The sequence below is a fragment of the Juglans regia genome, chromosome 16 (genome assembly GCF_001411555.2).
Source record: "Juglans regia cultivar Chandler chromosome 16, Walnut 2.0, whole genome shotgun sequence".
In the NCBI taxonomy this organism is placed as follows: domain Eukaryota; kingdom Viridiplantae; phylum Streptophyta; class Magnoliopsida; order Fagales; family Juglandaceae; genus Juglans; species Juglans regia.
In genome coordinates, this window is record NC_049916.1 from 24098667 (window position 1) to 24114658 (window position 15992).

A 15992-nucleotide genomic window follows, 5' to 3' on the forward strand; every position below is an offset into this window, starting at 1 on the left:
TCGGTTCCTACTTCAGTCAACCCATGTAATGTCTCCATAGAGATTGTGAGGGATGAATTTAGGATTACGATATGGAGAGGAAGAGGGAGAAGAAAACAAAATAGAGAGGGAGGGTGAGAGGTTTGACGGTGATGGAGATGGAGAGAGGGAGTGAGAGAGAGGGAGGGGAAATGAAATTTCAAGGGAGAGAGGGGAAACAAAATGGAGAAGAAAGAGAAAATGAAAGTGGTGACATGGACAAGCCAGTTGCATATTGCGCCTTTGTATCCATCATTCTTCAATGCAGAATGCAAGCAGGCGCTAGTACTTGTTCATGACTGCATGCGGTGACATGCTTAATTGGAACGTCAGCTTGGAGCTAGCTAGCTGTACGTACATGGGGGATTAGGATTACAGTGCTTAGATACAATCCGTATCTTTAGTTGCATATTAAAAAGAGTAAAAAGAAAAAGAGAAAAGTGTATAGATAAAAATCCATTTCCAATCAAAATGCATTAAAAGGAACGTTAACAAAATATATAATAGGTCAAAGGTCCCATGCAGTTCGTTTTTTCTTAGCCTAGGTAAGGAGGGAGCCATCATATGTAAGAGATGATTTACTTTAGTCCGTCAGATTGATCCAGGAACTCATGTGATTGGAAATTAATGTAGCCTATAAATTAGAGGCATTATAGTTGACTGTGTTGGCCCTTCCAAGAAGATTTCTCCAGTACTTTTTCTACCTCTAAAGTCATATGTGTATATATATATATATATATATATATATATTATTATGAGAAAACTAAGAATATAGTTTGATAATTAAAATAAAATGATTAGGGTTTTCTAACCGTTGATCAACGTCATGATGCCTCGCTAGTATATACATGACCTATACATATATACATATATATATTTGTTTAATTTAAGAAATATTTTCTATGAAAATTAAATTTATTGTTCTAGTACTACCTTAGCTAATCTCATGGAGCTCTTTGTCTTCATGATAAGATTGGTACGCAGTGGCATCATGTCATCTACAGCATGTCTACGAAGTCTGAAACAAGATTAGTAATATTATGTACAAATTTTAAATAGATAAATTAGATTCATACAAGTTATTTATAAAAATGTAAGTTCTACTAATAAATAGTAATTTTTTAGGTGGGGTCTATTTTTTTACAAGTATTTATATGAGACTTGTCTATTTGACACATGTATAAATCATTTCTTCCTAAAAAATGGAAACCACATATATAATTAAATTGTCTTCATTAATTTATTACTATCTTTTATTTTAAGTGCAAATCAAGTAAGAACTGAATTTCTTTTTGGTACATTTAATTAATTTAGATGTTATCATTTGCACCTTGACTAAAAGTTGGGACTAGTAGATTTGGGAAATGGCACTAACTAGAGATCATGATCAGGTCGTGTTTTACATGATAGTGTGAACAAACACCTCGCACCATCTCCTCCATAATAGTAGTTCTATTCAACTCATTATCTTAATCTCCTGTCCTGTATATAAAACCCCACTCTCAATGCATATTGTCTCAAGTATCCTTGATCGTCTTCATCCTCTCTCTCTCTCTCTCTCATCGTTTTTCCACCATTTCAGAACCATGTTGCCAAGGAGTCGTACACTTCCATCCAGAATCCACCATGGCGCCGTAAGATCTGCAAACTAATCCGCACCATCTGGTATTTCAGATAATTGGTTCTCTTCTTATTCCTATAATGTCCAACATGTCTCTGTGATGATCAGGTGGAAGAGAGGCATGACATCAGGCATTACTTGCAAGTGGAAGTCCAACCTAAAGCCCCGGGTGAGACTGAAGCCATAAACCCTCAGTCCAACTATTCCAAGTGCTTCGATGATGACGGCCGCTTGAAGAGAACAGGTACACGTTACTTACATAATTTGGCATTACTTCACTTGGTGTGTAATGATATGTCAATAAACAAATAATTTGCAACTAGATTTATTTATTTATTTTTATTTTGAAATACTGCTTTTTACAATTAAAAAACTAAATTATCGAGATTAACAATTAATCACACCCTACAATCCGTTCAGTTAAAATGTAATGATCATAATTAAATTGCATCACATATTTTATTTGAGAAATGCTACTATGCTGCTCAATCGCTCACTTTGTTCTATTGACGTGGCAACACCACCATGTGATGCCAATTAAAAAATTAAAACTATAAAAATAAAAGGAGTAGAGGAAACTTAGAGTTTCAATCTTTCTATTTTTGTGTTTTCAGACACCATTTTATTTTGAATATAATTTTTTTTATTTTCTTAATAAGTCATATGACATTATATGGCGATGTCACATCAATGAGGTAAAGTGAGCAGTTACTTATAAAAAAGAAAGGGCAAAGTGAGCGGTATAACTAACATAGTAGCAATACTTGTCTTATTTCTCATTAATCTCACTTGTCAGGTTCAATGTATATAAAAACAAACAATAGTAATTCATGATGCAAAACCTAATCCCCTCTTATCATCATGTAAAAGAAACTGAAGATCATAGAAATGTTTATTTTTTAAAGAACTTTATAAAAGTAAAATTATAAATTGATATAGTATGTCAAATTGTAAACTTAATTTATTGTAGAATATATCTGACATCTCATATTGAGTTACATTAATTTGTAAACGGGCACTGCTACATGCACCGAAAGAGTGTATTGACCGTGCATTTCTTTTTTTTTTGAAGTATTTTTCCAATACTTCAAAAAAAATGAAATGCACTATGGTACACTCTTTCAGTCTGTTTAACATATTACTTTGTAAATTTATTTTTATAAAATTGCATATGTAATACTTCTTTAAAAAAAATAAAAATCGATTAGGAGAGACTGCTTATAATTAATTACATGTATGGTGGAGCAGGGACTTTTTGGACTGCAACTGCGCACATCATTACCGCGGTTATCGGGTCCGGAGTCCTGTCATTAGCATGGGCCATAGGGCAGCTTGGTTGGGTTGCAGGCCCTGTCATCATGATCCTCTTTGCCCTTGTCAACGTCTATACATCGGCCCTTCTAGCACAGTGCTACAGGTCCGGCGACCCAGTTACCGGACAGAGAAATTACACCTATATGGAAGCTGTCAAGGCTAACTTGGGTGAGTGATCATGGTTTCTTTCGTTTTCAAGACAGGATAGTCTTTATGTTTATGATTCTAAAAGTCATATCCAAATGTTATTGCAGGAGGAAAAAAGGTCATGTTATGTGGGTTGATTCAGTACATTAATCTGTTTGGAATTGCCATAGGGTATACAATTGCAGCATCGGTCAGCATGATGTGAGTTTCCCAAGCTGCATATTCATGATTCTGTCTCTTTTTGCATCTTAATTTCCAAAGAATATTCACTCCTATATATATTCGTGTTGAGATCACTTCAGGGCAATAAAGAGGTCGAACTGTTTCCATAAGAGTGGTGGGAAAGATCCGTGTCACATGTCAAGCAATGGATACATGATAACATTTGGAATCATAGAGGTGATATTCTCTCAGATTCCGGACTTTGATCAAGTTTGGTGGCTCTCTATAGTCGCAGCAATCATGTCATTCACATACTCCAGTGTTGGTCTTGGTCTTGGCGTAGCCAAAGTTGCAGGTACAGACAAATAAATTCTTTAGAACTAAATTAAACTGGTTCTTGCATAACACCAAACCAGCAACTAATATCAATATCTATGGAACACCACTATTTTTTAAAAAAATTGGCAGAAAATGGGACACTCAAAGGAAGCCTATTGGGTATTAGTATAGGGACAGTAACACGTGCTGGAACAGTCACTGAAACGCAGAAGATGTGGAGGAGTATGCAAGCTCTTGGAGCTATTGCCTTTGCATATTCTTTTTCCATCATCCTCATTGAAATCCAGGTACTTCCCAAAAATTTGATCATATATCTTGTGAATCCCAGGGTCAACTTTCTGTTTCAACATATCGAACAATTTGCATAAATTGCTTGCCTGCGCAGGACACAATAAGAACTCCTCCAGCAGAACACAAGACCATGAAGAAGGCTACTTTATTAAGCGTCGCTGTAACTACAGTGTTCTACTTACTCTGTGGAGCCATGGGATATGCAGCCTTTGGTGATGAGGCCCCCGGAAATCTTTTAACCGGCTTCGGATTCTACAACCCCTACTGGCTTCTGGACATTGCCAATGTAGCCATTGTTGTCCATCTGGTTGGTGCATATCAGGTATAACCCAAGCTGCAATTAGAATTTACAAATTGTTGTACACCTTTGGCTTGGGTGAGACATCTCAAAAGCAAAATATTCGTGTAAATTGCAGGTCTTTTGCCAGCCTTTGTTTGCATTTATAGAAAAATGGAGTGCGAAGAAGTGGTCCAAGAGTGATTTTGTAACAGCAGAATATGACATACCGATCCCCTTCATTGGTCTGTATCAGCTCAACTTCTTCCGCCTTATATGGAGGACAATCTTTGTTATTACGACAACCCTCATATCCATGCTCATGCCTTTCTTCAACGATGTTGTTGGAATACTTGGAGCCTTTGGATTCTGGCCATTGACAGTTTTCTTTCCTATTGAGATGTACATTTCTCAAAAGAAAATTGCCCGCTGGTCAAGCAGGTGGATTGGGCTTCAGACGCTGAGTATGACATGTCTAGCCATTTCTGTAGCCGCTGCAGTCGGCTCCTTCGCTGGAGTTGCTCTGGATCTCAAGACTTACAAGCCATTCAGAACTAGTTATTAAGAAATATTCATAGTTACTTGGATTAGATTTGGGGGTTCTAGTAAGGAATAAACCCAAACTAGCTTGAAACCCCCCCACTATACAATTATTGTACAATTCCTGGTAAAAGTCTGCTTTATGCTGTGTCACCAGACCAGGGTGCTTGGATACAGATCTCGATTCAAAGCAACCTGGACTTGAGTTATGAAGTTTCAAGGTCATGTTCATCTTTAATAATCAAGTCTTTGATATATTTTTTTTCCTTCTATATGGCCAAATTACATATATTTTATTTTTCTCCAAGGCTACGTCCACGCAGACATGAAAGATTAACCTTGATGGCTTTTGCATGCCTTTGATACCCCGGCATTTGGATCAATAAACCTGCAAACGTACTGTACATTTTGGTGGCACTAACCAAATTGCAGAAATTATCTGACAAAAGCTATATCACTAAACATCCATTAAAATATATTTACATATTTAAGAACAAATTAATACAATGGCTAACGGATATTAGGGGGCTTGGCATCTTGATTCTTGAACAGAGAGGTACCAATAGCATGTTCTCCTGTCATGCCCCTAATTCTGCACTTATGCTGCTTGTTCTCAAACCAAACTACTGCTCAAGTATCATTCTCTCTTTGATATTGCTATCGTTTCTTAGGATTCCTTAAAGTTTTTGACCAATTTTAGAATTTAAAGTTAGAGACATAGACACCCGAATACAACTAAAATTCATTAGAAAGAATATAAAGTAATCACTAAAAGGATATGCACTCTAAACAAGGAAAATCCTGAACACAACGAGCCAAAAGTGACAAAAAGCTCTTAAGATATTTTCTAGTTCCAGATCCAAAACACCACCCTCCCTCCCTGTGCTGAACTGGGTAGCTTGAAATTTTGAACTGTGCCTTCAGACATGCTAAAGAAGCTTAGTGTTTTGCATTTTGGGGTTTGGGCTAGGCCTATCCTTGCTACAAGGCACGGCCATCTGATCCACCTATGGAACTGCAGCTTCGGGCTCATTGGGGTTAGGCAACTGTAGTTTGTCATGTAGCTGAGTCACATTGTAAGGCCCACCCCACCTAGCACGTTCAGCGGACTCTGGCTCGCAATACTGCTACAAGCACTAAAGGGCAGCCGGCAGCACTAAATTATTCAATAAATAGTATAAAATTCATTTTACATTTATATTTTTCTCTCATCTGATGCTCTATAAAGTTTGAATAATAACTTTAGATAGAAATTTTCCCCATCATGTTTAACTCTACGTTACTTACTCTTCTGCATAAAGATCATTGCAGGTAGCAGGTAGCAGTAAGGCCTGCCTCTCTGTGCTATAGTTGACTTGGGTGTGTCATCATCGTAATGGTAAATGGTGTCTGTAGATGTGCTTTTCTTTTCCCCCGAGAAGTGAAAGAAGAGACTGATTTTGGAATTTATCACAAAAGTGGTGAAAAAAGAATGTTATATCATTGAATTGTTACACCCAAGACATTATTATTATCAGCTCCGAGTACTACAGGAAAGACTTACAGAGATACCTACAATTTCAAAGAGGACAGTAACATCACGACAGCATCTCTGATAGGCATGATGTTATGCATAAGAATCTTAGAGCCGAAACATGATTAAATTGTAAGGTCGTCCATGATATTGAATATTTAATCTCTGTTCCTGCACTTTCTTTCGCCCTTATGGTTTATGATATTTAACACAGTTCATATACTTTATCGTGCTGTTTGCTACCCTGAAATTAGAAGTAAACAACATTCACCAGAACTTTGTTTGTGCATGTTTCTGAGAACCCTTTCTATTCATCTTTGCAAGGACTTAAAAACACTTTCTTTTTATTCGTAAACGACTCAAAAACTTCACTGCAAAGGCTAGTTTTCTAAAATAATACCCATTTAGCTTTGATAACGTTTCTCTTTCTCTTACATATCAATTGTTTATTTTTTGCATTTTATCTTAGCCTAAACATCTTTTCACATCACAATCGTGGCTTTGAAAAGGAATCCTACCGAAAGAGGCCGAACAACATTCAAATGCCACATTGATTATTTTGCTTTTTCTACCTTTCATGATGAAAAGGATCACATCAAAAGGTCCTTCCTCATTAAATTATAACAAGGGGGCCGGACATAATTATCATTACAAATTAAAAGATTAGGTATTTAGGTCACATTAGTGCTAATTATCTAGAAAATGTGAAAAGTAACAAGAAAAGTTCTTCATGTGGTTGGTGTCATTAAATAAAAGCAAGATGCCATGCATGTACATTACATGGTTTTAGCTATATTCTGATCACATCGATCTATTTGGCCCTGTCCTTGATGACATCTATCCCCATCTCGGTTGGGTCGGTTGCTTGCAGTTCATAGTGGATGCCTTCCAGCACTCTCCTCAACCCAGCTTTGGATGTTGCATACAGAATTTTTGCCCTTATTCTTGATGCTGTTGGGGACCTAAAAAAAACCCAAAATTGACACTTTTCATTAACAATATGGTCTAATGTTAACCCTTTCATTAAAACTTAGCGTTTGTAAGCTTATATACCAGATTCTAATGCAAAATAAATAAACCCAAAATGAGCAAAAAGTGGGGGAGGTGGTTTTGGGTTGTCAATCTAGCCCTTAGGCTTCTTCCAAGGTTTTCCGTTGGTTCTACTTGAACTATATTTAGCTAATTGAGATGACATAAATCTATTTTCAGAAAACAATGATCAGTAGGAGCTGCGCATGCTATCACAATTGATCTGTGCTCAACACTGTAAAGTTCCTGGGATACCATTAATTATCATATTAATCTCGTATTTAAGTACAATATAACTAAAATCACACCTAGTATGATCTAGAGCATAGTATATAGAATGAGAAAATAAGGTGACAGACCATGCTATGAAGAAGATCTTGCTCTTCCGGCAATTATCAACGGTGACAAAGTCGAAATCAAACACTGCGTATCGACAATCATCCTCCGGCAATGATGCGGTGAGCTCATCGTAGCCTTCGCCTGGCCCACCGACCTTATCGACGGTGACCAGCCTCGATCCCTCATCGATCTTGAACACTATGTACCTATACACCTTCTTCCATTTCATCTCCATGAAAGAGTTCTTGCACTCCTCAGCCACCCACATTCCAGTCGTGGCCTGCCATTATCATACACCCAGTACCACAAAAATCAGCTGTAAAAACGTACGAATTCCCAAGTGGGGAAGAAAATGAAAAGAGAACAAACAGCATACAACTGAATAAAATATACCATCTTGAATGCCATTGCCATGGTGACTATGAGTAAAAGTTGTCTCTGATGTTGAGGGTGTGGCACTCGGTCGGTCTTATATAAAGATTTGAGTCATTGGAATGACATCAATATTCATATATATTACAACTTTGACCATATGCTAGGTCGATTCAACGATGTATATAGCTGATGAGGGCAATGACAAAGTTGCCCTGGATTGTGTGCATAATTTGGGCTGTCCTTGGAGTATGCAGTGGATTTACCAAAGTCGTGTTGTGATAACGATGACAAAAAAGATGACAAAAAAGAAAGTAGAAATAATCAAGCAATCAATCACACGATACAAATTTACATAGTTCGACAATTGGTTTACATCTATGGAGCTACATAAGATTTTATTAATTTGAAGAATCGCAAGGTATAATGTTTGGGACGAATTACTGTGCTCAACATACGATCACAATATTAAAAATACATATTTATAGGATTACAAGGCAGAAATCCTAATTTTTCATATTTTGCGATATTCGCTCGAGTGGCATTGAGCGAACTATCTGTCTGGCCTTTTGCTCGAGCCACCTGTCAAGCACCTTACAAGTGAACTCTCTTTCTGAACTCTGCTTGAGCCATCTATCGAGCTATTAACGAGCGAACTCTCTGTAACGTTTTCACTCAAGCTATTTGTCGAGCGAATAATGTGTGAACTCTCTGTAATATCTCTACTCGAGCCATCTGTCGAGCGAGCAACAAGCGAATTACTCTCTGTAACGTCTCCGCTCGAGCCATCTAGCGACTAAGCCAGGCTCTACAAAACCCAACAAGTGGCATATGGCAAACTGAATTGGCTTAATATACCTACGAGGCCCAACCTGTGAGGTGCCAACTAGTCCAATGGTAAATAAGCTTATTACAACGCAGCAGAAAACAGCTAGCGTGTCAAAGAAAGTGATGGTACATAGAAAAGTAAAAACAAAAAGAGCAATGGTGCACTGCAAGAAAAGCAAAGGGCTGCATCATTCATTCATTCACCTTCCCAACCACAAAATACCCTTTTTTTGACTTGCATACAAGCTAGCTAATTAAAAATGACAACATGTACAAGCATAAGCAGTGTAAATTAAATTGACGCGATTCATGCGATGGTCCCATCTTGGATCACACTCCCGCAGCTCCACGACTCTTCATCTCTATCTGTGTTCCTCAAAAGTCTTTTAAGTTGCGTAAAACAGCTAGCAAAAGAGAAGAGAATGGGAGACTGAACACTGCAGAAGCATGAAAAAGATCAAAAAGAAGGAAAAGTTTCTCGGTAAAAACGAGTCAATATATGTACCCACCAGTCCATTTGAGTTCTTTTGCCATCTTGTTTTATCACTTTCTTTCTAATATACACAAAAGAATCTTTAGCAGATATAACTTTCTAGATTTCATACTCCTAAAGGTTGAGCTTTCCCACCAAATTGTCTAAGAAACTGTAGTGCATAGGGGCAGCATCCCGACACTTAATATCATAAAAATAATTAGTAGTAGATACCTAACCGTGCATTGTTGAAAGATAAGCATGAGTACGTGGTTGGATATAAACGTGAGAGAGAGAGAGAGAGAGAAATAACACTAAAATCCAGCAAAATAGCAAGCAACGAAATGTAATCAGGTGCATGGGGAGTATTGTCCCTCGTGTGGGTGGCCCGCCCCTTGACAAAATACGCAGTACTTGAGAGTCATAACCTGTTGGCATGGCTTAGTTGCTTGCTAAAGTCTGAGTCTAGAATCTGCAAAAACAAAAGTGGTGGCTAGAAATTGTTGTCGGTGGATGATATATATTCTGTTCTTGGATCAATACCAAGAACTCCTGTCTGTCGGTAGCTCCTAGCTTCTTTGATCTTTCTGATGGAAGTAGTCTATTTGGCGGTGCAGATTGACCGGCATAATCGATCTCATAAAGTTAATCCAAAAGATGCATTTCTCAGTACCACTGGGATAATAATAACTTTAATGTGCAGCATTACCATCTTGTTTCTTTGAGTGCGGTCAAAATTGAATTTCAAAAGCTCAACTTTTTTTTTTTTTTTTGTAATTTAAGTAATGATACACTTACAATTATCATGTAATATTGTAATCAATTAATACACTTGTGCAATTTTATTAAAAATAATTTTAAATTTTACATAATTTCTCTATAGTTGAAAGAGTTTTTGTGAAAATAGTTGTGTAAAAATTGTAAATTTATTATTTTCCATACATCTAGCTGAGCTGACGAACACATAATAAAATATTATATTATAATCGCTTGCTTTCATATGAGGTTATTTATAAATTTCACGTAAGTTTTTTATTCGTACATAATATCAAACTAGTAAATACAAATAAGAATCCAAACTAGAAAAGAGAGACATCTCACAGCCCTAAAATCTGGTTAAAATGAGAAAGCCCAGCTTGAAAAATGCACGCATCCATGGATTCTCTGTTCAAGTAGCCAGAAAATCTTCCTCTTTATTGAAGAAATCTCAAGATTTGTACAAGAACAACACTCACGGGTATGCAAAATTGCCGGCTGGCAAGTTTAAGGAACAAATGATTTATCAACAACGAAACGTTATTTTTTGAGTTGCAAGGATTATTTATACAACCTGAGTTGTGGAGGCAACAGATGGTCTATGGTTTCTACTAATGGGCAGGTGAAAATAAACCTCATGAACCTCCTGTTTATAAACCTCTCCTCTGTCTCTGTCTATGGCATAACAAACATACACCGTATCTATCACGTTGTCCAGCACATGAATGAAGAGACCCAGCACCACAATCAGCAGGACCCATGCCAGGGCAGCCACAACATATGAATCAGCTCCAAGATTGCTCACAGCCTTTAGTATAGCACAGGCCTGCTTATGCACATCCATTAACATCATACGTAAGAAACAGAAAGGAGAGCAGAAAAGTAAAAATGGTTTAAAAAAAAAATGAAAAAGTTCAGCAAGAGATGAAGATCAAATAATCAAAGGTAATTAATTATTGGTCCTGGTCTAATGATGCCTTCTCAAATGATTAGTGTTCGAAGTTGGCAACTCAAACTAGCCTGCATTTTTTAGTAAGCCAGAGCCGGTGTTGCATCTCTGATGATATCCAATGTATACTGCTGTAAACCAACAGAACTCAGCAACCGCCCCCACCCCTATTCTTCCCTTTTCTTCAACTGTATTCTTCTTTCCAAACAAAGACTACATACAAGCTCCTAAAGCATTATAGTAGGGTACAACCACTACCAAACTCTCCTACTTTCATGTTTTTGGAGCCAGACACACACATATCAAAATAGAAGGTTACACTTGTAATGATTATTGTCATCTTGTTGCAATTGCTACATAAACAGGGTCACCTGGCTAGTAAAGACACAACATGTGCAGAATACGGATGGCTCCTCTCATCACCAACTCATGATAAAATTCACTTGGACTAGTAATGATGGAAAGTGAAATGATTTGAGAGTTGGTAGGGAAACGTACCACAATTGCATAAACAGCTGAGAGAACAAAAACAATTCCAGCCAATAGTCGTGTGGAGATGGTCTCCACAAATACAGCTGAGAGAAGATTACGTTTCAGAAGCTCATATGTCATTCTTGCAGATGTGCAGTAAGCTTCACCAGTTATTGCCGCAAAGATCATGGTAAACTTGTTAAGAAAATCAATGACAGCCAGAAAAGCATTGACACAGCAACGTAGTATTAGGTTCACTATCCCTGGAGCGTTCTCTCGTCTTGCAGTATCAACAGTAGCACGCACCATACGCACGACACAAATAAGTAGACCAGATAAGCATATTGTGCCGGCGGAGGGGCCGAATGCATTTCTGCATACAATTAAAAAGCATGAGAAGAAAAGCATATCTCGATCACTGTTGACATTTCTCTGATTTGAAAAGCATTCATCTAGCTCTACTTTTTTTTTTTTTTTTGGTTCATCTTCTCCTTTTCCTTGGACTGGCAAGCCTGGAAGTGTGTTGAAAGGTTTGGCCATACAACGAGAGGGAAAGACTAAATGAGGAAAAGAATGAAAGACATGCAAAGTAATGGCTGTCTTTTAATATATACACAGATGTCAAAACAGATTTCAACATTAATATTATTAATACATACACAGATTGAGATTGACCGCATGATAAACAAAACAGAAATCAAACCGAGATTGAGATCATCAAAAGCACATGTAACGGCCAAGATATCAATGATGTAAAGTTCAATAGATACAATGAGATTTCAATGTTCAACATAAGGGACAAAGCTAGACATATACGCTGGGTGCAGCAATGTAAGTGGAGTTCATAGGGAACTGACACTACCAAGTGGACCAACATCTAGGAACACATCACCAATAACATCGAAATTATATATAGTATGATGGAAGACCATAAGAAGAAGACATCAATTTTGTAATCCCGTAACACAATGGAATGCAGATATTTAATCTCCTTTTTCTCATCATATGCTATATACTGTGCTCGATACGCAAGCCTGCTAGAATCCCGATTGAAGGTTACAAATCAGAATTGAATGGATCACTAGATAGCACCACACACATGCCCACAAGTGCTGCTTCCAAAACATGGTAATCTTAAAACTTAAACTACAAAACAAAGGAGGTTCTTGGACTACACAATAACAATTCCTAAAGCAATACAAACCTTGTCTCCAATGGAAAGCCTTTGCCAGAGGTAGGTGGACACTCTAGGCAGATCCTATAAGGGCAATTATAAGGGGTATGCATCTCACAAACAAAGGGCAAAAGTTAGAGTCTGAACCATTGATACCCCGTGGCAAAAAGTAACCAATCATGAACAAAGCACACATTGTTATTATTTACGCCTTCCATGAAAAAAATGATCTCCGTAAGAAATTTGATCATAGCAGTTCTATGAATGTGTTATACCTTGATTTCATTAAAAGTTCCAACAACTAATTCTCCAGGTACATTTCCCCTCAAATACAATTAAGTCCAATAGGTACACACAACACCCGCAAGTACACTTCGAAGCAAAGCCATCCCAGTACGTATATCATATGCATCCATTACTCTTCCAAAACCAACGAAACGCTATATATGAAAAAGCAATGACTGATACACCCAAAAGCAAAATATAGCAATGGAATTCACCTCAAAGAACTTCTTATACTACGCCGAGGAGTCCCATCCTCCTTGGAGAAATACCACTGCGCAATTGTCCCACTGATCACATAAGCCTGAGCTTCCACCATTGCCGCCGCAGACCACAACATCGTAAGTATCGCCAGCGCATAGTACGCGGGCACCCAGCCATCTTGCTTCCACACGCATGTATACTCCCCGTCGGTTTCCCTGGGCACAATCTTCCCGTTCTGCCTCGCAAACACTAAGAACACCACGATCGGCGCGTAGTAGACCACTAAGCCGAGTGTCAAACAGGGAAGCACTCCTAACAAGCCCAAATTCCTCAACAACGCGTCCGAGGCTACCCCAATTATGCTCACGGTAAGCTCGATTCGGTGCCAGTTGACCACGAAGATCCAGACAATCACGCCGATGACCAGGAACACGAAGACAAGGACTAGAATCCGATAGACCAAAGGGAACGCGTCGCTGCAAGAGGAGCTAACGATGCATGCGACGAACCAGTAGACATTGAAGAAGATGGGAATGACAATGAAGAAGGGAAGGGACGCGTATACGATTTGTTTGGTGTAATTCTTGAGTAAGAAAAGCAAAAGGAAGCAAATGGGTATGCTCAAAATGAAGGTAATCACGAGGGTCCATATCAAACTGTACAAAATATTCGAAGAAGAAAAGGAATAGAAGCGAACCCAGCTGGCGGGCGAGAGCTCAGAGAGTGAGCTTTCGGCACAAGAGGTGGAATTGGAGTCGTAAGAGAAGGAAGAGAGGTCGGAGTAGTAGGTATTGCGGTGGAAGATGGAGAAGATGCCGAAGGCGAAGGTTAAGAGGACGAAGAGGAGCAACAGAAAGAGGAAGGGGAGGTCCTTGAAGGGCCTGGGACCGTAGTTGTAGGAGATCTGGAGGAACTGGTTCGGGTCCGGTTCGGGATCGGGATCGGGATCGGGAGGAGAAGAAGGCAAGGGAGGCTTGGAGAGGAGGGGATGGGTGGGGGAGGAGGAGGAGGAGTCGTAGAGGAATATGGGTTTGTTGGATTCCTCTGGGCTACCCATTACACATGCACACAGAACAGAGAAATGGGTATGAAGGGACGCTGTTGTATTTGACTTGTGTACCTGAGATTAGCCGGCGGTGATGAGAAGCTCTGTTTGGTTTGGCTGCCGCCTGGTGCGTAAAATAGTACCGTATCAGACCAAAAGTTTTAAGTTTTTCAGGTTTGGTCTCTTTTTTTTTCCAAGTTGCAAATTTACTTGATTTTTTTTTTTTTTTTTTGAAAAAAAACTTTAATTAATCTAAACGTCTTTAATGCTTTTCAGATTTTTCTAAAGAAAAAATTCATAAACTTTTCCATCGAAAAAAAATATTAAAATCTTATTTCTTTAAATATATATATATATATAAAATTCAGATTTAGGTTTGTTTTTGTGAATTTAGAAATAGAATCGGTCAACTTGCATAGTAGTAGAGGATATTCTCGCACTACTACCATCTACGATTTGATTTATTAAAAAATTGAATTTACAAATTATATTATAACATGTTAAAAATAGACATATATATAAATTTCTCTTGAGGATAAATATTTTATAGTAAATTTGAATATATAAGAAAATAATTATGTTATATATAAAAAATTGGCAATCCTAATTAGTCTTTTAGTTGATTTTACTTAAAGCTGTGATCCAAAGGATCAAGTGAACCTAAGCATGATTTATGGCATTGAAAAAATTCATTAATAAATTTATTTATTGACATATTTCATTACACCTTTATTTTTTAAATAATTGCAATAGGTTTCATGACAAATGATTGCATTATTCCAATGAGTGCTTCTACACATAAATCAATTTCATGCCATAGTGATTGTTTGAAAGTCCTCTCTCTCTCTCTCTCTCCTGCCAAAAAGGGGCTTCAAATTAAAATAGTTGAAAATATCAGGAAACATTACAATGTGTTGAATATATATACATTAATACAGAATAAGTAGAGTGAATAAAATTTAAAAGACTAGAGAGAGAAAAAGACGCTTTAATTTAAACAACAAATCTACCATTCACCTAAATGATCTAGCCATTAATCCACTCCCTAGCATCACTTATCAAAAATTCCACAACCTAACTCACATCCTTGGATTTCTCGAGTTAATCAAGACGACAACCATCCACGAATCTCTTGATCGTTTCCTCGATTTTACCCGCAAAGAACAACTCGGTTCCTACAAGCCCTAATGTTTGGTGCTACAAAATTTGCAGTTATTCCCGTTCCCTTCACCTCCTTAGCTACTATCTTCGTCATCATCTCTACAGCTACTTTGGAGATAGCATACGCCGCATAAGGGTGAGAACTTGGGACGAGAGAGGGAGTGTCGAGCTTCAAGAAACAATATAGACTGGAGACATGAGTTGGAGTTGTTGGATCGGTTTGCCACGTAGGTTTTGTGTGGCGTGTGATAGAAAATCGGATGAAGAGTAGAGTTTTCCTATTCCAATTCCTTGCTTGTGTAACTCAATTAATCCAATAAGTCAAAGCCCAACTCAGACGCACATCATGACAACTCATTAAACAGCTAATCATATCAAATTGCGGTTTAGGCTTTTTTATTAAAACATTATTTTATGAGGTTGTTTTGGTCGGCTGGTCGGTCGGCTTACGCAATTGATAACTATAAAATAATTATAATTATAATAGTAAGTACACAAATACATTACAATCATTTTTAAAAAATTAAATAAAAAAAAATTTACATAAAAAAAAATTAATTTTTTAATAATAGACATAATTTTTTTTAAAGAGACTGCACGACATTTATGCATTTCATATTTTCATAACTGCATGTAACATTTCTCTTAATAAAATACCTATTTGTGAAATTGTGTTATTTTTCTAATG

The 15992-nt window shown here is 37.5% G+C and overlaps 3 protein-coding genes across 3 annotated transcripts; 1 reads left to right on the plus strand and 2 right to left on the minus strand.

Moving 5' to 3' along the window:
- Window positions 1–1534: 1534 nt before the first annotated feature.
- On the plus strand, window positions 1535–4964 carry LOC109006590 (amino acid permease 3-like). The gene is made up of 8 exons (XM_018985920.2): window positions 1535–1652; window positions 1748–1883; window positions 2888–3121; window positions 3208–3301; window positions 3403–3617; window positions 3731–3888; window positions 3987–4214; window positions 4309–4964. The coding sequence occupies exons 1-8, from the start codon at window positions 1605–1607 to the stop codon at window positions 4732–4734; spliced, it is 1539 nt and encodes a 512-aa protein (XP_018841465.1). The 5' UTR covers window positions 1535–1604; the 3' UTR covers window positions 4735–4964.
- A 1792-nt stretch (window positions 4965–6756) lies between these two features.
- LOC109006591 (actin-depolymerizing factor 5-like) lies at window positions 6757–8077 on the minus strand. The gene is made up of 3 exons (XM_018985921.2): window positions 7984–8077; window positions 7611–7870; window positions 6757–7184 (listed from the first exon to the last, which is right to left on the minus strand). Exons 1-3 carry the CDS (start codon window positions 8002–8004, stop codon window positions 7034–7036), a joined length of 432 nt encoding a protein of 143 aa, XP_018841466.1. The 5' UTR covers window positions 8005–8077; the 3' UTR covers window positions 6757–7033.
- A 2358-nt stretch (window positions 8078–10435) lies between these two features.
- LOC109006589 (CTL-like protein DDB_G0288717) lies at window positions 10436–14313 on the minus strand. Its single transcript, XM_018985919.2, has 3 exons — window positions 13113–14313; window positions 11466–11811; window positions 10436–10844 (listed from the first exon to the last, which is right to left on the minus strand). Exons 1-3 carry the CDS (start codon window positions 14153–14155, stop codon window positions 10584–10586), a joined length of 1650 nt encoding a protein of 549 aa, XP_018841464.1. The 5' UTR covers window positions 14156–14313; the 3' UTR covers window positions 10436–10583.
- Between the last annotated feature and the right edge of the window lie 1679 nt (window positions 14314–15992).

What these genes read in the sequence shown, in the direction of transcription:
- LOC109006590 (XM_018985920.2), top strand. Translation starts at nt 1,605, where the DNA reads ATGTTGCCAAGGAGTCGTACACTTCCATCCAGAATCCACCATGGCGCC. An exon ending in CGGCCGCTTGAAGAGAACAG is followed by an intron (nt 1,884 to 2,887) that starts GTACACGTTACT and finishes ATGGTGGAGCAG; the next exon opens with GGACTTTTTGGACTGCAACT. An exon ending in TGGCGTAGCCAAAGTTGCAG is followed by an intron (nt 3,618 to 3,730) that starts GTACAGACAAAT and finishes AAAAATTGGCAG; the next exon opens with AAAATGGGACACTCAAAGGA.
- LOC109006591 (XM_018985921.2), bottom strand. Translation starts at nt 8,004, where the DNA reads ATGGCAATGGCATTCAAGATG. An exon ending in TGGCAATGGCATTCAAGATG is followed by an intron (nt 7,871 to 7,983) that starts GTATATTTTATT and finishes TGATAATGGCAG; the next exon opens with GCCACGACTGGAATGTGGGT. An exon ending in AAGATCTTCTTCATAGCATG is followed by an intron (nt 7,185 to 7,610) that starts GTCTGTCACCTT and finishes GGTTTTTTTTAG; the next exon opens with GTCCCCAACAGCATCAAGAA.
- LOC109006589 (XM_018985919.2), bottom strand. Translation starts at nt 14,155, where the DNA reads ATGGGTAGCCCAGAGGAATCCAACAAACCCATATTCCTCTACGACTCC. An exon ending in AGTATAAGAAGTTCTTTGAG is followed by an intron (nt 11,812 to 13,112) that starts GTGAATTCCATT and finishes AATTGTATGCAG; the next exon opens with AAATGCATTCGGCCCCTCCG. An exon ending in CAGCTGTTTATGCAATTGTG is followed by an intron (nt 10,845 to 11,465) that starts GTACGTTTCCCT and finishes GTGCATAAGCAG; the next exon opens with GCCTGTGCTATACTAAAGGC.